This window comes from Capsicum annuum, chromosome 6 (genome assembly GCF_002878395.1).
Source record: "Capsicum annuum cultivar UCD-10X-F1 chromosome 6, UCD10Xv1.1, whole genome shotgun sequence".
Taxonomy (NCBI): domain Eukaryota; kingdom Viridiplantae; phylum Streptophyta; class Magnoliopsida; order Solanales; family Solanaceae; genus Capsicum; species Capsicum annuum.
In genome coordinates, this window is record NC_061116.1 from 6,167,608 (window position 1) to 6,191,040 (window position 23,433).

The 23,433-nt window shown below is 36.1% G+C and overlaps 1 protein-coding gene, 1 long non-coding RNA gene and 1 other non-coding gene across 3 annotated transcripts; 1 reads left to right on the top strand and 2 right to left on the bottom strand.

Annotated features, from left to right (window-relative positions):
- The first annotated feature begins 376 nt into the window (after positions 1-376).
- Positions 377-2,456, top strand: LOC124899435. Its single transcript, XM_047414322.1, has 5 exons — positions 377-778; positions 865-995; positions 1,094-1,423; positions 2,096-2,263; positions 2,411-2,456. The coding sequence occupies exons 1-5, from the start codon at positions 377-379 to the stop codon at positions 2,454-2,456; spliced, it is 1,077 nt and encodes a 358-aa protein (XP_047270278.1).
- A 131-nt stretch (positions 2,457-2,587) lies between these two features.
- Positions 2,588-22,787, bottom strand: LOC124899236. The gene is made up of 2 exons (XR_007056385.1): positions 22,047-22,787; positions 2,588-2,946 (listed from the first exon to the last, which is right to left on the bottom strand). It is a non-coding gene; the product is annotated as an uncharacterized LOC124899236 (long non-coding RNA).
- Positions 6,398-6,504, bottom strand: LOC124899778. The gene has a single exon (XR_007057342.1). It is a non-coding gene; the product is annotated as a small nucleolar RNA R71 (small nucleolar RNA).
- Positions 22,788-23,433: the final 646 nt, after the last annotated feature.

Below are 23,433 nucleotides of genomic sequence, written 5' to 3' on the forward strand. Positions count from 1 at the left end.
TAAGGAATTTAGAAAAGCTTTGGGGAGGTATGCAGTGGAAAATAGGGTTTAGATTGTTTTAAGACCTAATGAAGCTCATAGAGCGAAGGCTAAGTGCAAATTCAAGACAAAATGCAACTGGTTGTGTTATGGTGCACTTGATAGAAACTCTGATAATTTTTTGATTAAGAATTATAATCCAGTGCATAAGTGTACAACATCAAACAAGAATAAGATGTGTACAAGTAAGTTTGTTGCTGATAGATTCAGGGATGAAATAAGTAAACAACCATCTTTGAAAAATTGGGAAATACAGTAATTGTGCAGAGAAAAATTGGGATTTTATGTGGGTAGAACAATCTGTTACAGGGCAAAGTTACAGGTCCTAAGAGAGACCATGGGGGACTGTAACTTGAAATTTGCAAGATTACGTGATTATGGTGAGATGATCAAACAAACCAATCCTGGCAGTTCTTTTTGGTTGAGAATGGACAGTGAAACTGGCCCAGGTAAAAATTTGTTTGTTTATTTCTATGTGTGTCTTGATACATTGAAAAAAGGGTGGATGAAAGGATGTAGAAGAATTATAGGGTTTGATGGGTATTTCTTAAAGGGTGCTTGTAAGGGTGAACTTCTAGTTGCAGTTGGGAAGAATGGAAACAATCAGATGTTTCCTATAGCCTGGGCTGTTGTGGACAAGGAAACCGAGCATAGTTGGAGTTTTTTTGTCAACTACTTGAAAGAGAATCTGCAGTTGGGTACTGGAGCAGGTCTTACTGTGATGGCTGATATGCAAAAGGTAATATTTGATATTTTTTTAACAGTCAATTAATATTAAAATAGAATTTCTTTGTCAAGTACCTTAACTATTTTTTCGGTATGTAGGGTTTTCATGTTGCTGTTCTTGAATTGTTACCAAATGCTGAAATTAGAAGATGTGCTAGACACATCTGGGCTAACTGGAGTCAAGAGTGGAAGGGAGAAGAGAGAAAAAATAGTTTTGGAAATGCTCAAAGGCAAGTTTTGAAGTAAAATTCAAAAAAGAACTTGATTACATGAACCAACTTGGTATGAAAGGTAATGATATCATTGGTGATTTACTGCATTATCCTAGGGAGTCAAGGGTTAGGGCATTCTTTAAAGAGCATTGTAAGTATGATGCTGCTAAGAATAACATGTGTGGGACCTTTAATTCATGGATCGTAGTCCCTAAACATAAATCTATCATTACCATGTTGGAGGAAATTAGGAGAAAAATCATGAGTAGAACAGTGGATATGATTAAGTTTTCCAATACTTGGATATGTGATATTGCACCTATGGCTAGACTTATTTTGAAGGAGAATAAGGATAGGGCTAGGGCTTGCAAGATGCTTTGGAATGCTGATGTTGGATTTGAGGTTGGAGAAGGGGAGTATAGGCATACTGTGAACTTGAATAATAGGTCATGTGGTTGTAGAACTTAGTAGTTGAGAGGCATTCCTTGCCAACATACCATTTGTGCGTTGTATCATGTTAAAAAAAAGCCTGAACCTTATGTGGAATATTGGTATAAGAAGAAAACCTTCTTGAAGGCTTATCATCACTTTATCCAACCAATCTCCAATATGAAGATGTGGCCTGAGACAAATAATCCAAAGATTGAGCCCCCTCAACCTAAAAAAATGTCTGGTAGACCTACAAAAAATAGAAAGAAAGGCAAAGGGAAACCAATAAAGAAATCTGAAAAGATGTTCAAAAAAGGTGAAAAAATAACATGCTCCAAGTGTCATCAACAAGGCCATAACAAAAGATTTTGCAAGGTAAATCACTCACTTTTATTTGATTTTTGAAGTTTATTTTCTAGTTTGATTTTATAACTTATTAACTAGTGTGCTTTGATTTTATAGATTCCTGATCCCAATGCACAAGCACATAGCCAAGGATTTTAGTTTAGTAGTCAAAGTTCACAAGGAAGTTGCCAACCTAAATGCTCAAGCCAACCTGCACCTTCAACCTCAAAAAAATCAGCATCATGTAGCTCAAGTCAACCTATACCTTCAACCTCAAAAAAATTAGCATCATGTAGCTCAAGTCAACCTGCATCTTCAACTACAATTTGTGGTGATACAAGCAGAGTTAGAAGAGTGAAAAAAGCTACAACATCTATCTTTTGTGGTGATACAAGAATTCATGTTACAGAAGGAATCAAGAGTCAACTACCTCCTAGAAGTAGAGTAATTATTGGGCAGAAAAGGGGAAGAGTTGGAACCACAAAGGATGTTGCTGAAGGTGGATCAAAAAGGTACTTGTTGTTCAGGACTTAAAATGGTGTTGAAAATTGATGTTGAGTGTCTCTGTGAAGGCTTTAACACTGCAATTGTTCAAGATGAATGCTGCAGTTGTTCAAGACTAATGATGTAGCTGTTCAGGACTAACTGATGTTGTTTAGGACTAATGTTGTAGCTTCTCCTGCTCTTTCTCCAGTTGCTGGATAAACAACCATCTCAGCAAGTGCACCAAATTTTCCCAACATTCAATACACACCAACTCTTGAAGAATGGGAACGAATAATTCCAAGCAATTTTAAAACATACAAAGAATCGCAACAGACAACAAAAGCTAAAAATAGATATAAAATATTTCATTTCATCAAAATGTAGCATTCTTACAAGACCAACATTACATCAACAAACGAAACCTAACAAGAAGAAATTTAAGTCATTTTGCAACTTCAACACTAGGAAGGCAATCATAACTTCAAGGCCATCAAAACTTCAATGCCAAACTTCAACAATTTGGCTTTAATGTCCATATTCCCCACACCAACAAACAAGTAGCAACGACACCAACAATATTATATCTTCTAGCTCAATTTTCTATATCTTCAAAGGACTTAACTTTCTTCAACAAACCCCAAATCACCCTATTTGCTTGTGAAGAGTGTCGTTCTTCATACCAATCAAAGTAATCACACCCGTTTCATTTCTACAAAATTAATAACAAAAATAATTACAAAATCAATAATTAATCGACTTATTAAGTTAAGAAGTAAAAAACATAACCTTCGAATTTTTACACGTAAAAAATCTACAACCGAGATTTTGTTGAGTCCAAGAAGTCTTTAGTAATGCTTTATTAACACATTTACAATAGTGATAATCTTTTTCGCAAAAAGCCATGGATGACGAGCTCGATATTGTCCAATTCAATTCGAATAAAATAAGAAAAAGTTTAAACTTTTGAAAAATTACACAAGAAGATGAAGAAGAGAGAAGTTTTTCATAAAAAGAATTCTAAGAAGAGTCACAAATTAGGATTAAAATTTGATTTGGGAATGAAGAAGAAGATGAAATATGGGTACATTACCATTGGGGGGTCATTTATATGCCATATCAGCAAAACAGAAGGCTTCCACGCGCCTTTGCGGAGTGTTCCGCATGCGTTTTCCCAACAAGGCAAAAGGTGCCAAAGTGGAACACTTGAAGGCCACTTGAGGTGTCAAAATGGAACAATGTCCACTTGAGGTGTCTAACTGAAAAATCGTGCGTACTTAAGGGAGATGCGTATGGATTAGGCCTAATTTCTATAAAAGAAATATTTGTTTACAAAAATATCCTTCTTTGATTTGTACACTTTTTTGCAACAAAAATTTTTTGTCATCTCAAATATAATTAGTATTGTTGAATTAGTATATAGAGGTTTCGGATTAATTGCAAGACCTTCGTCTTTGCACATGAAATATTACGCCAAGAGATTAACATAGTCGAAATAAAAATAAAATATAAGACGTAAAATTAAGAACTAGTCTCAATTTTTTTTAATCTTTTTAAAGACCCTCAAAGCAAAGAAAAAATATGTTACAATTATTTAAATCAATTATTCATTGTTGTAGATTAAAATGGTGGGAAAAAAATTATGAAAAGATTCACTATTGTAAATTAAAATGGCGGAAAAAGGAATGGTGAAATATTTTGAGAGGGAAATTGAGGGGTGTTAAGGTCATTTAATAAGTTAATGCATGTATTAAAGATTTTGCATTACTAATACATAGAAAATTGGTGGTATTAGTAATACACACGTTAATACACAATAGAGTATATAACTAATGCTTGCATTAGTTATACATTGACTAAAAATTGTACCAAACAAGGGGTTATGTTATATTTTGTTAAGGGGTTATGAAAAATGTGAGTGGGGGAATCCTAGGGGGTACGGGGCATGGGGGTTAGGTTGGGTAGTGATCTTGGGCATATTTATATGCTCATAGCACCAATATGCACTCAGATTTGAACTTAGTTCAAGAATTTTTGTATGAATTCTTAAGTATAATTCAGCTTTTATTCCATCTTGTGCCTAATGGATATGATTAGTACTTTCAGGTTCAAAGTTATGAAGAATTATGCATAATTAGATACAACGAGGATATGGAAGTAGTGAAGGAATGCAAGGGACTGAAATTAAGCTGAAAAACGGAAGCTGGAAAGTAGGAATCCTCATTTGAAGACACTCCGCATTGCGAAGATCAATAAAATAGCAATGGTCAATTTCCAGTGAAGGTTCGCGAAACCACCGCATCGCGGAGAAGTTTCGTTTACCAGATTCGGCGACCTGAAGGTTAAGCGCATCGCGGAGGATGATTATTTTGCAATTGTCCCAATCCAGTGACTCCCCGCGATAGTGGCACATCGCGGTGAGGGTGCATTTTACAATTGTCAGGAAATACTTGAGCTCTGCGATTTCCCAAATTTTAATGGAAAATAGCAATCAAAGTCATGGAGCGACGCGCCGAGCTGACAAATCAGGAATATTTTAAGTGTATTGTCCCAACTATAAAAGGAAAAATCCAAGATAATGTGAGGGACTTTTAGGTGAAGTAGAGCAGCGGCGAAAAAGCAGAAATTTCTCTCTTTTAGGGTTCTTAAACATTCTTTTGAATTTCTTTATTTGAAGGATTGATTTGGGTATGATTTGTTACTTATTTTGGATGATGAATTCAAACGTGAGTAGCTAAACACCCTATTTCTGGGGTTGTGGCTAAGAACATGAGTACTCTTTACTATTCTTATTCATAGTTTCTTTTTGGATTATCAAATGAGTTGTTCTTAATTTTTTGATCTTACTATTTTAATGATTGGCCACCATTAGAATAAATTTATATTTCTATGTGAATCCGGGAGGAGAATCATAGGATAGAACGAAGAAATTAAGGAGCAAGGTTCTTATTCTTTTATAAAATAAGGGATTTGAATTAGCATCTAGGATAGGGATATATCTAGAAGCCTTGCTTGGTTCACTTGCAAGAAAACAACTTCATGAATCTAGAAGATTTGTTGTAACTCTGCGGGAGTTGTAGTTACAACATTCAATAGATAGAAGATTTGAGGTCGGAAGACCAAGATCGTGGCATAACCCTTGCGAACCATCAACCCAATAACTAATTAGACTGTGAAAAGAATAGAGAATTGTATGATTATTCAAAACACCTCAACCCTAGAATCGTCCTCATTATTGATTACAACCGTTGCTTACTTTGCTTTAGTCATCATTAATTATTTCTTGTTTAGTAATTTATATTTTATTTACACAATCATCTTAATCTTGATACAACCAAACACTTAATACTCAATTGTCTTGAACTGAAGATTTAATAAATTTCTAGTTTATTGATCCTCGAGGGAACGATATCTAACTGTTCGAGTTATTATATTACTTGCACGATCACGTACACTTACGTGTGCGTAGAGATGGAACAAGTTTTTGGCGCTGTTGCCGGGGATCAAATAGAATTAGTAAATTGCTTTAATTTTTGTTTTTTGATCATAAGTTTAAGTGTTAACAACTTGATCTTAGCGGCTGAATTTTTGCAGGTTTAGCTGAACAATGGACTGGCTAGGGACAAAGAGTTAGTAGAGCCATTTGCAAAACCAGAAGTGATTTTTCATTAGAGACAAAGTGCTCAATACTACACTTAACAAGGATCGATGGTAGAAATACGCGATCCTATAGTTGTTGATCCAAATGTTGGAAATGTTCTAGCTCCTGTTATTCCAGTTGTTCCTATTCAACTAGTCGCAAGACCTATTTGAGAAGTGGCAATCCCACTTACGCACCTTGTGACTAACAGTATTCTGAAGCCTGAACAAGGAGGTCGATGGGAATTGAAACAAAATATGGCGCAATTGTTGAGATCTGCGGGAGAATTTTAGGGACTTTCACACGAAGATCTGCAGAAGCACTTACAAATCTTCCTGGAGATAAGCGACACATATATTCCTAAAGATGTGAATGCTGATTATGTCAGATTGACACACTTTCCATTTTCTCTACTGGGGGAAGAAAAGAGATGGCTACTTGCTGAACCATACCAATCCATTACTACATAGGAAGAATGTGCATGAGGTTTTTCATTTGATTTTTTCCATCTCAGAAAACTGCACGATTAAGGAATGAGATATTGAGTTTCCGATAGAAAGATGAAGAAAATCTCTACCAATCTTGGGAGAGATTCAAGGGCATGCTCAGAAGTTGTCCTCATCACCATCAATCGAATGATGTTTTGGTACATACATTTATAGAAGGCCTTAAGTCTAATACAAAGATTCTCTTGGATTCAGCAGCAGGGGATCAAGCTTTGGAGAAAACATATGAAGAATTGTATACCATGCTGAATCGAATTGCACAAGGAAATCCTGATTGGTATACAAACTCAAGGAATGCTCCCAAGAAGGATGCAGGGATTTTGAAGGTTGATCAGTTCACTGCATTAAAAGCATAGATTGCAGCAATGCAGAACCATATAACTACTCAGCTTAACAACTTAAAGTTGGGTAAAACATAACCAACAGCCACAGCAAATGTAGTTCAACAGGTATATTATGGTGTGAAATTTGTGGAAGCAGTGAGCATAAAGCAAATGCATGTTCTGTTAATCCAGATTCAGTCAACTACGTGGGGAATGCAAATCATCAGGGTCAATAGAATTTTGGCAATACGTATAATCCAAATTGGAGGAACCACCCTAATTTCTCATGGGGTGGAAATCAGGCACAGAATACAAATCAGTATAAGGGACCAGTGCAACCAAATCCACAGCCGGTTCAGAATAATCATGTGACTGCCTCGAATAGTAATATGGAGGAGATGCTTAAGAAGTTAATGGCTCAACAAGCACAGTTTGCAGTGGACATGAAGGCTCAACAGGCACAGTTTGTAACTGAGTTGAAGAGTCAACAATTACTCATAAGAAATATGGAGTTGCAGTTAGGTCAAATCATGGGATCACAAAATACAAGGCCACAAAGAACATTGCCTAGCGATACTGAGGCTAATCTTAAATAAGTGAATGCGGTTACAATGAGGAGTGGGCTGCAAACAAAGGAGATGGTTCAGGAGCAGTATAATCCCGTGGTCACTGATGATAGTTTGCAAGAGAATGCAGAAGTAAAAGAAAAAAAAGGCTGGTGAAGAGATTTGTGTAGAGAAGAAGACAACATTCCCTTACCCTTTCCTCAAAGGGCAAGAAAGCATCAAGAGAAAGCCAGTTCTAAGAAGTTTTTAGATCTTCTGAAACAAGTTCAAGTAAACCTTTCTCTTGTTGACATTCTACAGAGTGTGACAAAATATGCGAAATATTTAAAGGATATTGTTGCCAATAAGAATCGGTTGACTGAATATCCTACAGTTGCACTTACTCAAGAGTGCACATCGAAAATTTAAAATAAACTGCCCACGAAATTGAAGGATCCGAGGAGTTTCACATTACAGATTACCCTTGGTCAAACTATTTTTGCACGTGGATTGTGTGACTTGGGGGCTAGCATAAATCTCATGCCCATATCATGGTACCGGAAGATGGGTCTTGGAAGCCCCAAACCCACGACTATTGTGTTACAGTTGGCAAACAGGTCACTTGCTTGACCAGATGGTATTATTGAAGATGTACTGGTGCAAGTGGGATCTTTAATCTTTCCAGTAGATTTTGTGATTCTTGACTTTGAGGCCAATCCAGTTGTTCTATTTATTTTGGGATGACCCTTTTTAGCAATAGAGCAATTACTCATTGATGTGGCAGTTGGAAAAATGACAATATAAGCACACAATAAAGTAGAGGTTTTTGATGTGTACATAGCATTGAAATTGTCAGCCATATATGAGGAGTGGTCCTCAATATCGGTTATTGATCTCACTTTAGATTGGTAGTTTCTTTTGTCTGTTGATCCATTAGAGCGAGCTTTGATGGATTATGATCTGCATGGGGATTCGGAAGCATTGGAATTGGTCCAGATTATGAATTTGGCTGTAATTGATACAAATAAAGTGTTGATCGAGCCTTAGATAGAACAATTGATCCACCACCCAGGCCTTCAGTTAAAGAAGCTCCTAACTTGGAGCTTAAGGTTCTTCTTCCTCACTTACAATATATTTTTCTTGGTGATCAAGATACCTTGCCTGTTAATTTATCCATAGGATTATCCGATGTACAGGTAAAGAAAGCTGTAGCAGTTCTCAAAAGGAGAAAAAAAGCGATTGGCTAGTAGATGTCTGATATTTTAGGAATCAATCCAGCATTTTGCATGCACAATATTTACATAGAAGAGAGGTACAGACCTAGAGTGCAGCAACAAAGGAGGTTGAATCCTGTAATGAAGGAGGTGGTCTGGACAGAGGTGATCAAGTGGTTAGACAATGGTATTGTCGACCCAATTTCTGATAGCAAATGGGTTAGTCCGGTGCACTGTGTACCAAAGAAGGGAGGAATAAGAGTAGTGACGAATGATGATAACGAGTTGGTTCCCACACGTATAGTTACCGGATGGAAAATATGTATAGATTATCAGATGTTGAATGAAGCAACTCGTAAAGATCACTACCCAATTCCCTTCATTGACCAAATGCTGGATAAATTGGCAGGGCAAGAGTATTATTGTTTTCTGGATGGGTACTATGGCTAATATCAGATAAGCATAGCACCGGAAGACCAAGAAAAGACCACGTTCACTTGTCCATACAGTATGTATGCTTTCAGACGCATGCCCTTCAGATTATGCAATGCACCTGCTACATTTCAAAGGTGTATGATGGCGATATTCTCATACATGGTGGAGGAATTTACGGAGGTATTCATGGATGATTTCTCTATGTATGGGAATTCATTTGAAAAACGTTTGCAAAATCTCAACAAGGTTCTAGCTCGGTGCGAAGAAACAAACTTGGTGTTGAATTGGGAAAAGTGCCATTTTATGGTTAAGGAGGGAATTCTCTTAGGCCATAAAGTGTCATGCAAACGGCTAGAAGTTGATAAAGCAAAGATTGAAGTAATTGAAAAGTTGCCTCATCCAGTTACAGTCAAAGGCGTGCGAAGTTTTTTGGGACATGCTAGGTTCTATAGATGACCCATTCAAGATTTCTCAAAGATCGCAAGTCCCATGTGCAAATTGTTAGAGAAAGAAGCCAAGTTTCCATTTGGAGCTGATTGCCATGAAGTTTTTGAAAAGCTTAAGAAGAAGTTGACGGCAGCACCTATTTTGATCGCACCAGATTAGGAGTTACCTTTTGAGCTAATGTGTGATGCTAGTGATATTGCAATGGGAGCAGTGTTGGTTCAGAGAAAAGAGAAGGTATTTTGATCGATCTACTATGCTAACAAGGTACTGAATGATACTTAAGTTAACTACACAGTTACAGAGAAAGGGATGTTGGTTGTGGTATATGCATTCGATAAGTTTCGATCTTACTTAATTGGTACCAAGGTCATTGTTCATATCGACCATGCTGCCATTAAGTATCTTGTCAACAAAAAGGATGCAAAGCCACGATTAATTAGGTGGATTCTGCTACTTCAAGAATTTGATCTTAAGCTGCGTGATAGAAAGGGAGCTAAAAATGAATTTGCTGATCACTTGTCATGGATGGAAAATCGAGACCATATTATGGATGACTTTCACAGTATCAAGGAAGACTTTCCTGATGAGAAGTTGTTGTTATTAGAAGAAGTTGAGTTCCCATGGTAAGCTAACATTGCAAACCTGATAGTTTGTAGGGTGTATCCTCCCGAAACTACCTCATAACAAAGGAAGAAATTACTCCATGATTCTCGTGCTTACATTTAGGATAAACCGTACCTTTTCAAGCAGGGTCCAGATGGAGTAATTCGTAGGTATATCCCAGAGGCTGAATTTGTAAAGGTGTTACAAGATTCCCACTTATCTCCATATGGTGGACATCATAGTGGTGAGAGGACTACAAGGAAAGTGTTGCAATCAGGTTTTTTCTGGCCAACTCTATTTAGAGATGTAGTGGTATTTGTAAAGAGTTTGTGATCAATGCCAAAGGTTGGGTACTATAACCAGGCGTCATGAGATGCCCCTGAATAATATTTCAGAAGTAGAAGTTTTTGACGTTTGGGGGATTGATTTCATGGGCCCTTTCCCACCTTTGAAAGGTAATTTATACATTCTTGTTGCAGTTGACTACGTATCTAAATGGGTGGAAGCTATGGCAAGTCTGACTAATGATGCAAGAGTGGTGCTGAAGATTATGAAGAAGAACATATTTTCTAGATTTGGTTCGTCAAGAGCAATAATTAGTGATGGAGGTACGCACTTTATCAACAACTGGTTCAAGAATTTTCTTGCTAAATATGGTGTTCGGCACAAGGTGGACACTGCATACCATCATCAAACGAGTGGACAAGTAGAGGTATCCAATCGGGAGATTAAGCAAATACTTCAGAAGACCGTGAATGGGCAGAGAAAAAATTAGGCGGAGAAGCTGGATGATGCACTGTGGACATATCGAACAGCGTACAATGCGCCCATTGGGACATCTCCATATCGCTTAGTATATGGTAAGGTATGTCATCTTCCTGTAGAGTTGGAACACCAAGCATATTGGGCTGTGAAGAAGCTGAATTTTGAAATGACCGCCGCAGGAGAAAGAAGGTTATTGCAACTGAATGAGCTTGATAAGTTTAGACTCCATGCCTATGAAAACACCAAGCTTTATAAGGAAAACACGAAACGATGGCATGACAAGCACATTCAAGTTAGGGAATTTGAACCCGGACAACTAGTGTTGTTGTTTAATTCACGACTTAAGTTGTTTTCGGGTAAATTACGATCGAAATGGTCTAGACCTTTTGAGGTGGTGTGCATGACACCCCATGGAGCTGTGGAGTTGTGGAATAAAGAGAAGATGGAGAAGTTCCTTGTGAATGGACAACGTGTAAAGCATTATTGGGCGGATCATCTGAACAAGCACAAGGAATCTATCACTTTCACTGATGAGTTATGATTAGCCGAGTCGTGCCACGACGTAAACTAAGGCGCTATGTGGGAGGTAACCCACACACGTATTGTAATAGGTAGTTTAATTTTTGTCTTGTAAAATAAAATTTAAAAAAAACAAAAAAATGAGTCATGCCACGATCAAAACTAAGGCACTGAGTGGGAGGCAACCCATCTTTACTTACAATTTTTGTTGTTTTCGTTTGAGATTGCAGGGAATTTCAAAGTGAAATGACGAGATTACCACATTTGAGGAAAGCAATCAGGTTCGCAAAATGATTTGTGTAAGTGGGGATTTACTCAGGTAAGAAAAGAGTGAGAATTACATAAGGAATTTGAGTTTGAAGAACAGCGCGATGTGGAACTGGGTATTTTGACAATTGTCAAATTCCAGTAAGGATACGCGAATTTCACCGCGATACGAAGAAGTGTAAATTGAGAATTGTCAAATTTCAGTGGATTGTCGCAATTTCACCACGACACAAAACTTGGACAATTGATAATTGTCAATTTACAGTGAGTGGACGCGAATCTTAGTGCGTCGCGTTGGGTAGTTAAATGGCAATTGGCTTATCTAGTAGGTATACGCGATCCTACCGTGTCGCGGAGTGGTCTTAAATCGGACATAATCATTTCATTAACCCTAACCCGACCCGACCCTCTATAAATATAACTTCATAAACCCTAAACCCTTTATTTTCAACATCAGCACCGCCCTCTCACTCCATCTCCTATAAACTTCTACAATTCTTCACTTTCCTCATCCTTCTCTCAATTGTTGAGGTATGTTCTTTAAGATTTATTTATTTATTACCTTTCTTATTACATCTTGTGATGATTGATAGTGTTTTTAGACATAATCTTATTTTCCCTCTCCTAATAGTTGTGAATATTAGCATTGCCTATGATATTTTATCCAATTTGTGACGTCTTAGCCTACTTGTCATTATTTTGAATCAAAGAGAGCAAAATTGAATGGTATTTGTAGTTGGTATTATGGGGTGAACGTTTTTCATGCTAGTTGAGATGATGGGGAGTGTAAGGGTATCATAGCTAGAGGTGTAAGGCTAGACTGTGTAAGAAGTTAGGGGGTAATTTCGTTCCACTGTGTATATACCCTTATTATCTAATGTTAGATGATTGAGTGGAATTCTAAAATGCGAGATGCTATAGTAACATGATCTTATTTATAGTCTCGTATTATGTGATTAGCTAGGAGTCAATGACATAATGATGTGTGCTGAGGAAATGACAAGGGATGATGTGTCTCGGAGAGTAATATGATGTCTTTGAATATGATATTAAGGCCTAGGCAAAGGGAAGTCTGAGTACCTTAGTTGTTAACGTAGGTGCTTGGCTAACAACTAAGTATGGGGTACAAAGGCACCCGTAATGCACACTCAGTTTAGCTAATCCTCAGTTTAATCTTTTTGCATGTTTGTTGCATTTTCTTAATCACAGGCATAATGGAATCACAATCAAGCAAGGGCAAGGCAAAGGCAGGACCTTCTGCCCCTGCGAGGAAGAGAAGCAGACCTTCTGAAGGGCAATTAACTAGAGTGTCTAGGGCCCCTCCACTTCAGCGGGGGCAGGTTCAAAAATTTGGCTTCAAGGCTGTACGAAAGGATGGGAAGCAGTGGTATACTAAGCATACTGATGCTAAGTATATTCCAGAGGTATATATCGATCGGGCTAGCTTGATGAGAGAGTGTCCATCTATGGTACGAAGAATCGAGGCACTCGATATGAATTTCATTTTTCATCAGCCGACTGAGTGCAACTTGCATCTTGTGAGAGAATTTTATGCCAATTGGGACCCCAGCCATCCTGAACATTTGTTGAAGGTTTGAGGGAAGGTGATTCGATTCACAGCTGCTAATGTTAATGAGTTGTTGGGTATCCCAGAGACGAACCCAAATTTCTTGCGATAGTTTATTATTTATCCTCCTTATGCACACATCAGGCATTTGTTGTGTGGCCAGCGATCTTCAGCCCATTGGACGAGGCATCGAGTTACAGTTTATATTCTTCTTTCCCCTACACTCAGATGAACAAGGAAGCAAGAATATGGGGTCATATTGTGCATGCCTGCTTGATTCAAGGAAAACATATGACTGAGGTGACTAAGGATAGGGTATGTTTGATTTATGCACTAATGTGTGCTGATGTGGAGATTAATGTGGGGAGTGTATTTTTTTCTGTGATAAAGAAGGTGTGTACCCAGGTGGTTCGCAGCTTTGGATTTGGAGGTTTGGTGACTAGATTTTTAAGAAGGCATTGGGTCGATGAAAAGGAGCTTGACTATAAACCTGAGGTGATCACTCGTCCTATGGATATAACTACTGCACGAAGTACATCTGGGGCGTCTAGGCCAATTTTGACTATGATGGAGCGACATATAGGACTGATGAGATGTTGGGTAGGTTGTATGGTCTCATGATGATGATGTCGAGGACAGGAGGCAGACCCGCTACACCAGAGGAGCTCCATGTTATAGAGCTCGACTATCCACTTGGTCATCATGCTAGGACCATGTTGATGATTGGCCCAGATTTTGTGGAGCCTGTTGATGATGATGTACCCACAGATGAAGAACACAGGTATAAGAATTCCGACATGGAGTCCGATGAAGAAGAGCAATCGATGATAATGGAGCTGACGATGATGGCGATGATGTGGATGTGGCTTCTGAGGACATGTCTGCTATAGTCCCATTTGAGTGATTAGGAAGTATCCTGCCACCCTACCATAAGCTTAATTGGAAGCACTGGGACAGTGCTTTATTTTAAGTGTGGGGTGGTGGGTTCGTATTCTCTTGCATCTTTATTTTTTTTATTATTCGACTGAACAATGTTATTATTTTTTTTGTTTTGCTGTGTTGGTTTGAAGTACTAGCTATTTAGAACACTGGGCTGTAATAGTTAGTAACTTTGATTTTGTGGATTGCAATTTGCCCTCTTTGGCATTTATCGAATATTGCTTCAGTTTAAAGAATTATGTTATTATTATTTTCGCCCTCATTGGCAAGTTCAGTTTCAAGTAGTTATGTTTGTTTTTGCACTCTTTGGTAATTAGGAATAAACAGTCATAGTTAGTTGTCATCCCCTATGATAGATGGATGACGACCATCTTAAGGGGAGTGGTCGTACGAAGTAAAGAAATTTAGGAGAAACCAATCACTATCTTAGAAGAGTGTGTGAAATGGGCCATCTCTGCAGTAATTGAAACTAAGTCTAGTATCAATAAGCATAAAAGTGTTTTTATTTTAAGTACGGAGGATTCAATCTCGATAAATTAAATTTGAGGTGTTGGCTTAATTTTGAATTCAATAAAGAACATGATTGGGAACCTTTGGCTGATTCCGTAAATGCACTGTGAGTGTGAGGATTAGTATATATTCTACATGAATAGAAATGACTAGAACTTGCCCAGTGTGTCTACAAAGCGAAATAAAGGGTGTTGGGTGCAGTAAGTGATGTAGGCATTTCTTTGACAGCCTTGTTTCTAACTTTAATAGCCTTTCTTTAGTGCATAGTCTTAGTCAGCCCCGTTGAGCCTTTAGCCTCTTCCTTTGGTAGCATGCTATGAAACCTTATCCCTTCTTTGCTGAATCGTAATTCGATCCAAATAAGCTCCTGAGCGTTTTTAATATAAGACTAAGAGAAGATTAAGAGCAAAAATAAGGAAATAAGGTAATCATTTGATGCCCCCAAAGTAGTTGTTACTGATGTTTGATGATGTTGGGTTAATTGGGAGTTAGTAAATAGAAATGTTACAATGAACCTGTTTTGGCCCTGGTCCAGTTGGATAATGTGTACCTTAATGAAGACCTTTTCGCTTGAGTTAAGGGTGGCTATAATAGGGGTGCGTAATATGAATATGGAAGGAATGACTAATACTCCCAACCTAGTTTGAGAAAATAAGTTAATTGACAAAGGTGTTGACAAATGAAAGTATGGGGAGAAATAGAAGGAGAAATTGGTGTTGGAAAACAGAGTGAATTGATAGTTTTTGTATTTAAACGCTTAGGAGCAATAGTCACTATTTATGTAAATAGTACTTACCTGTCCCTAAGCCTTTATTACAACCCGAAAAAGACCTAGTTGATCCTTCACCCAAACATCTGATTATTAGTGGAGTAGAACACGAAGGGCAAGCTTAGGGTTCGTTCACTAGCATGTACGAATTCTTTGTTGAGAGTGAGCGATTTGATGTTGATACTCCCCTATTTTTGCATAGATATTGTTGTAAGTTAATATAGGAAAATTTTCTTGAGTGAGGATACAGGCGGATAAAAGCCAAATTACTTATTGTGTTTCTTTCATTGAGTTTGCCAACATGTTAGAAATTCATTTTTGAGATAGAAAAATTTGTACTATATTGTCTCATGTGCTAAAAAAAAAAAATTGACAAGATGATGTAAGAATTCATTATTGCAAAGTGTAAGTGCTCATGGCCCCATAACTTTGAGATTGTGATGAAAAGAGAAAATAATTATGTTTTTGAATTCATGTGTTCGAGGACGAACAAGGTTTCAAGTGTGGGGCGGTGATCGTGGGCATATTTATATGCTCATAGCACCAATATGCACTCAGATTTAGACTTAGTTCAAGAATTTTTGTATGAATTCTTAAGTATAATTCAGAATTTATTTTGTCTTGTGCCTAATGGATATGATTAGTACTTCCAGGTTCAAAGTCATGAAGAATTGTGCATAATTGGATACAACGAGGATATGAAAGTAGTGAAGGAATGCAAAGGACTGAAATTAAGCTAAAAAGGGAAGCTGGAAAGTAGGAATCCTCATCTGAAGACACTCCGCATCGCAAAGATCAACAAAATAGCAATGGTCAATTTCCAGTGAAGGTTCGCGAAATCACTGCGTCGCGGAGAAGTTTTGTTTACCAGATTTAGCGACCTGAAGGTTTAGCGCGTCGCGGAGGATGATTATTTTGCAATTGTCCCAATCCAGTGACTCCCCGCGATAGTGGCGCGTCGCGGTGAGGGTGCATTTTATAATTTTCAGGAAATACTTGAGCTCCGTGATTTCCTAGATTTTAATGGAAAATAGCAATCGAAGTCATGGCGCGATGCGCCGGGCTGACAAATCGGGAATATTTTAAGTGTATTGTCCCAGCTATAAAAGGAAAAATTCAAGATAATGTGAGGGACTTTTTGGTGAAGCAGAGCAGCGGCGAAAAAGCAGAAATTTCTCTCTTTTAGGGTTCTTAAACATTCTTTTGAATTTCTTTATTTGAAGGATTGATTTGGGTATGATTTGTTACTTATTTTGGATGATGAATTCAAACGTGAGTAGCTAAACACCCTATTTCTGGGGTTGAAGCTAAGAACATGAGTACTCTTTACTATTCTTATTCATAGTTTCTTTTTGGATTATCATATGGGTTGTTCTTAATTTCTTGAGCTTACTATTTTAATGATTGGCCACCATTAGAATAAATTTATATTTCTATGTGAATCCGGGAGGAGAATCATAGGATAGAACGAAGAAATTAAGGAGCAAGATTATTATTCCTTTATAAAATAAGGGATTTGAATTAGCATCTAGGATAGAGATATACCTAGAAGACTTGCTTGGTTCACTTGCAAGAAGACAACTTCATGAATCTAGAAGATTTGTTGTAACTCTGCGGGAGTTGTAGTTACAACATTCAATAGATAGAAGATTTGAGGTCGGAAGAACAAGATCGTGGCATAACCCCTGCGAACCATCAACCCGATAACTAATTAGACTGTGAAAAAAATAGAGAATTGTATGATTGTTCAAAATACCTCAACCTTGGAATCGTCCTCATTATTGATTACAATCGTTGTTTACTTTGCTTTAGTCATCATTAATTATTTCTTGTTTAGTAATTTACATTTTATTTACACAATCATCTTAATCATGATACAACCAAACACTTAATACTCAATTGTCTTGAATTGAAGATTTAATAAATTTCTAGTTTATTGATCCTCGAGGGAACGATATCTGACTGTCCGAGTCATTATATTACTTGCACGATCACGTACACTTGCGTGTGCATAGAGACGCAACAGGTAGTGAGGTGGTTAAATTTGATTGGGTGGGATGTTATATTTGTTAAGAATTGGTTATTATTGTCTAGAAAATTATTAAAATGAGGTAGGGTATATGGTAAGGTCAATTAAATAAGAAAAACTGACATCTCAGAGGAACAGAATTACATGTCTACAACTTGAAGAGTGAGTTTGTTAGATAAATAATATATTTTCAACTCTTTTATTTATCTTTTTAAATTTGAGAAAATACATCTTTTCCCCCCTGAACTTGTCCTCCAAATTCACTTTAGCACTTAAACTTAACTTCCGTTTATTTACCCCCCTTAACAACTTTCAAGTGGATTAAATTCACCCCTTACGGCTGACGTGACCGAAAAAAAAAGCGAGTGAATTTATTTTTTTTATAAAAAGGCCCACTTTGTTGTTGTTGTTGTTGTTGTTGTTGTTGTTGTTTTCAAGTGGATTAAATTCACCCCTTACGGCTGAAGTAACCGAAAAAAAAAGCGAGTGAATTTATTTTTTTTATAAAAAGCCCATTATTATTATTATTATATATATATATATATAAAGAAGTCAAGGGTATAACTTCATCAGAAGAAGATCATCACTCCCCTTCCTCACCCCTACCCCCACCCCCACCCCCAACACTCCATTTCTTTATCTTCTTCATACCCCCACCCCATTTCTTCGTAATCCCCTTCCTATCAAGTCCTAATTGATCCAAAATTTCATTTTTCGATAATCAAAAAGGGTTCAAGATTGATGAACAAGTTTGATTCTTGGCCAAGAATTTCATATCATGCGAATACCATCTATGCCATTTTTGAATTTCGGACTGTTTATGTCATTTCTGTAGACATTTTTGAGTAAAAAATTAAAAAATTGGGAGTTTTGAAATTTTGGGTTTTAGTTAATGTGAAAGAATTTGGATTTGAGATTTTGTGTATTGATATGTTTTTGTGATCATGTACTTGTATTTAGTTCATTATTGAATTTGCTCAGGTTAATTCAAGTTAATTTTACATTTGATGAAGAAAAAAAATTCATTGAGAAGAAGAAGAAGTAGTAATTGGGGTGGGGTGGCATGGGGTGGGGGATGGGGGCTGTGAAGAAGAAGAAAGAAGGGGGTGAGGTCTATTTTATTTATATAAAATATATATTTTTATAAAAAAAAATATTATGTGAAGAAGAAGGACGCAAGGGGGATGGGGGGCTGCTGTACTGAAGAAGAAGTAATTGGGGTGGGGGTGGGGACTGTGAAGAAGAAGAAAGAAGGGAGTGGGATCTATTTTATTTATATAAAATATATATATTTATATAAAATATATATATTTATAAAAAATATATATATTAAAAAAATATACTCTTTTAAAATTTAAAAATATATATAAGAGGATATTATATATATATATTATGTTTTAAAGAATATATAAAAAATAAGTGTGGGGGATTATTTTAAAAAAAAAAATTATAATTTATTACGTGGCAATGACATGGCAGTGATTTGGCAATGACGTGGCGCGTGTGTAGTGCACTCTCCGTGTGAGAGTGGGATTTTGATTTTGAGGGTGAATTTAATTCACTTGAAGTTGTTAAGGGGGTAAATAAACGGAAGTTAAGTTTAAGTGCTAAAGTGAGTTTGGAGGACAAGTTCTGGGGGGAAAAGATGTTTTTTCTCTTTAAATTTCTATAGATTTTTACTTGTTTATGATGTTCTTCAGTGTGTCACATAACAAAATTTCATGGTTTACTTCACCAATTGTAAAGAAAGTAAAATAATTATCATGAAAAAAGAATGATTTTTTACCTTGTTATTTTTTTTAATCAATGCTCAAACTGTCATGCACTACAAAAGATGGAAGTATCTATGTCTTTCTTAAAGGTAATTAACAAGAATTTTTTAATCCAAATAGAATTAGCAACGTTTTTTTAATTGTCTAATGACAGAAGATGTTCATATATCTCTCGCTTTTCCTTTTTTGTTATTTATTAATTTTCCTCTTTGTTTTTGTTACTTCTTTGTGTTTTTTATCAATTTTTCTGCGCTATAATTTTTGTTTTCTAACTAGGATGTTTAGTAAGATGCCAGAACCAGAAGATCATGTAATAGAGCAACTGAATGACGAGCTAGAGCTTGGCCCTACGCAAATCAAAATTTGGTTTGACAACAAAAGATGTCACATTCAGGTTATAAAGGTCAAATATATAAACTATTTATATATATAAAGGTCAAATATATCCTTGTATATGTCATTACACAAATTTCAGGACCAAAGGGATATAGAAGAACGTGAGATTCTTCTTTTGAAAAACGAAAGGTTGCATGCTGAGAATTTGCGAATGTATTTAGAGTTGAACAAAAGGATTTGTGTTAATTGCAATAATGTTGAGCAAAAACAAAAAATCTTACAAGACTTGCAAAATGAGAATGCTAGATTAATAGAAGAGGTCAGTTTTCATTTCCTATTAATTAATTATATGTTGCTCGAACTCTTTATAAATATTTATGTATTCATATTGAAACATTCAAAAATGAAGTACTTCTGGAGGATCAGATATGCATTTGTCAATATGGTTAATAGTTGTTATTTTTTTTGCACACAATCACTCACATATTTTTTCCTTCTCAATCTTCTAACAGGTTAGGATGATATTCAATATGATTGGCTTAGATTTGGAGCTCCGATTGAAATGTAACGATGATCCAAGTGGCCAGATTTGGAGCTCAGATCGGGATGATGTTCAATCTCGCAACTTTTCAAGATTGAATTGGAATTATTTGAACGTTATTCGAAGATTGAAAAGTGAATGATAAGAGGGTTGAGTGGTGTTTTATCCCTTTTCAAATTTTATATTAAAGAAAATGGTTTTGACTTTTTTTAAAAAACTATTTCAAAAATTCAAGAAAATCTTCCGAAATGATTTTAAAGAAATTACAGAGTCGCCACTTGATTTTTATCAAAAGAATCGAGAAAAACTTAACAAGATTTCAAAGACTCAAAAATAGAAATAAATCATTGAAATAAGAGAAACTGAGTAAGGGTCCAATTAACGCTCTAAGAAGGTTTTTAAGGCACTTAGGAGCGTCCGTTTTAAAACGGTTCACCAAAAAATTATTTTTTGACTAACTTAAGAGGGTGACTAACTTTGCGAAGGGATTACATTTATAACCATATTAAAATTATTTATTTACATATTTAAAATTGACATTTGTTTATTCGAACGAGAAATAGCCTACTTGAATTAGAAAAAGGTTGCGACATATTCTACTTAATCTAATATTAATTTATACTGATATATCCCGTGTATACTGATGTATATCTGTGTATACAGCTTTATATCAGCCCATTTTTGGAGACTTTGGCATGGGGTTTCGACTCGGAAGAATGGCACTTGGTCCCGTAGATGCAAAGGGAGGGTACAAAGGTGTAACCAAACGAGTTGATGCGAAAAAAAAAAAAAAAAATCAAAGCATTAGAGAATTAGTATTCAAATTAGCATGGGAGGATATGATAGTTCTTGAGTAATATAGTCAAAACTAAATAATTTTAGCCATATTATAAGACGATGCTACTGTGTGGAAGACAAATGATTTGTTCACAGCTCATGCTCCTCCTCCTTTTCATCATTTTCCATTTAATACTTTCACTATACTCTAACCAACTTAGGAATCATTTACTTAATCTATTCTAAAGTCAAGGAGAATATTAGAATGGCTTACTTTTATGTCTATTGTGTACCTAACTCGCTTAGCAAATACAAGGAATTGCACATGCAAAATGAAGTACCAATATGCATATAGTGAAAATGGAGCAACTGAAAGGGAGGGGATAATATTTGTTAGGAACCAAAGGCTAGTATTATGTAACAAAACATGGTTTACGTAGACATTTTCAATTTATAGTCAATAACTAGTAAATCACTATACACTGACTAACCATTATATATGTAGTCATATTTTACGAAGTAGATCAAATGCCTCTAGGTAGAAATATCAACAGACTTTGAAATATATGTTGTATCCATAAAACTTTTTCACGTCTGCCGATCCATTTGGCTAGTGCTCAATTCAGTATATCTGGTGGTATGATACGAAATATTTTGATGTGCATAAAGCGTACGAAGTCAAAGTATACTAATTTAAACATTATTTGAATATCTACTAGACACAAATACTCAGTCTGTAAATATGTTCAGCAAGCAACAAGGACGAAGACAAGAACATATAACTCTGTGAACAAATACTCAATCATTAATAAACATGCCTAGACACCGGATACCCCATATAAGGAAAGTTTCAAACTTTCTTCAAATTCTTGTTTTTCTGTGAAATAAGGTGAAGGGAAGGAGACTTTATGAGAAAATAATAGCTTCAAAGTTGAAAACCAAGAACATGTAGCCGAGCCAAAGTGATCAAAGCAAGAGACCTTCAATCTAAAAAAAAAATGATAGACTAGGTACTAATACAAACATCAAGATGGAACGAGGATTTCTCTAAAAAAAAAAAAAAAAAAAAAAGAACATGAAGCTAAGCAACAAACTAAACGACTAACATGAGACCATCAGATAAACAACATACCCATCTCATTATGCATCACACAAAAAAACCATGGCCTTGAAGGCTTCTACAACAAATAAATTCCAACAGTCTCACTTAGTGTGAGATTCCAACGATGACAACTACTTCAACAACAAACAACTTGCGTCATGATAATTAAATAGCAAAGAGAAGGTGCGAGAGGGTGTAACGTTCACCTGTTTTCCGGCAGCAAACGTAACAAATGAGTCTATCACGTTGCGACTTTCACCACCGGAATGCCAACTAGCCTTGCCGGAGTTCGACAGTTTCATCCGAATTCGATTTTTGGAGTATGTTGTCGAGAATTTTGGTTTCGTGAGGATAAAAGCAAGTGCCTTCAGAACCCTCAATTTTCCCCAAAACAAATCCTCCTCTTGTCTTCTTCCCCTCAATCCCTATTTATAGGGGAATATATTAATTTTTCATATTTAAAAATGGAGAAACATATCCCTAAATTTCGAATTTAAATAGACATTTTCTGATTTGAACTGTATTTTGAGTTTGGAAACACATAATCTTGAGCAAAATATAAGTTAAAAAGGAAGTCTCTAGGTCTACAAAATGCAGAGATAAGACGGAGAGAGAGGTTGCTTGGTTGAATTTTTGGTGTTCTCGCCCGGGTCGGGTCGACGTTGTTGGTTCGGGTCGTTGGAATCGGGTTTTTTGCCAGAACTGGTTGGTTCGTCGATTTTGACGACTTGGCGGCGTTGAAGCTGCTCGACGGGTCTGGGGTCAGTTGTGGTTGCTGGACGCGTTGTTGTTACGGTTGTTGATTTTGTGTGTGTTGGTAGCTGTTTGTGCGTTATTTTACTATTGTTTGTCTACTGTTGTTGTTGATTAAGGGATATAAGGGAAATTGGGAATCGGCCGAGTTGGTGAGAATTTTGGGCCTGATTGTTGTTGTTTGTATTCGGACCGTTCAAAATCAAATCGTAATTATTAATTTAATCATAAAATTAATTTATTTGCTAATTGATAATGGGTTATCGAATTAATAATTGGAGAATGGATTAAAATTTTATAATTAATGATTTATTGGTGCGGAGATGGATTAATCAATTTTCTTTATCGGGTAAACCGTTAAGCCATTAAGAATTATTATAATTATATTTTTACCCTTAGATATATAAATATCTTTTGTCAATCCAACATATAAAACTCCATTTATTATTCTATTCACTTCTTAGTATAGAAAATAACACGTCACTTCTTGTGACATCTAACCATAAAGTGCAGTCAGACTCCCTAAAATATAAAAAAAATTTGAAATTAATTCTTAAACCAAAACGTAAATTATTCTTGACAACACAAAGGACCGCAATAAAAATGAAACAGCCCAAATGTGTCCTTCACAAAGTTTGATATAAAACATAAAAATTCAAATAATATTAAAGTTTTAATTTTTTTTGATCAATCCAATAATTAAAAATATTTCTACATATATTTTAGGTCTACAAGACAAAACTTATTTGATTCAATGTTTTAACCTATTAAATAACTACACAAACAAAACTCAAAAAACCTAAAAGATTGATAAATAGATCAATCATAGTAGACAAATAA

Bases quoted from the DNA above. Each gene is read 5' to 3' on its own strand.
- LOC124899435 (XM_047414322.1), top strand. From the start codon at position 377: ATGGGGGACTGTAACTTGAAATTTGCAAGATTACGTGATTATGGTGAG. The intron at 779-864 runs GTAATATTTGAT...TTCGGTATGTAG, and splicing joins TGATGGCTGATATGCAAAAG to GGTTTTCATGTTGCTGTTCT. The intron at 2,264-2,410 runs GTACTTGTTGTT...GATGTTGTTTAG, and splicing joins GCTGAAGGTGGATCAAAAAG to GACTAATGTTGTAGCTTCTC.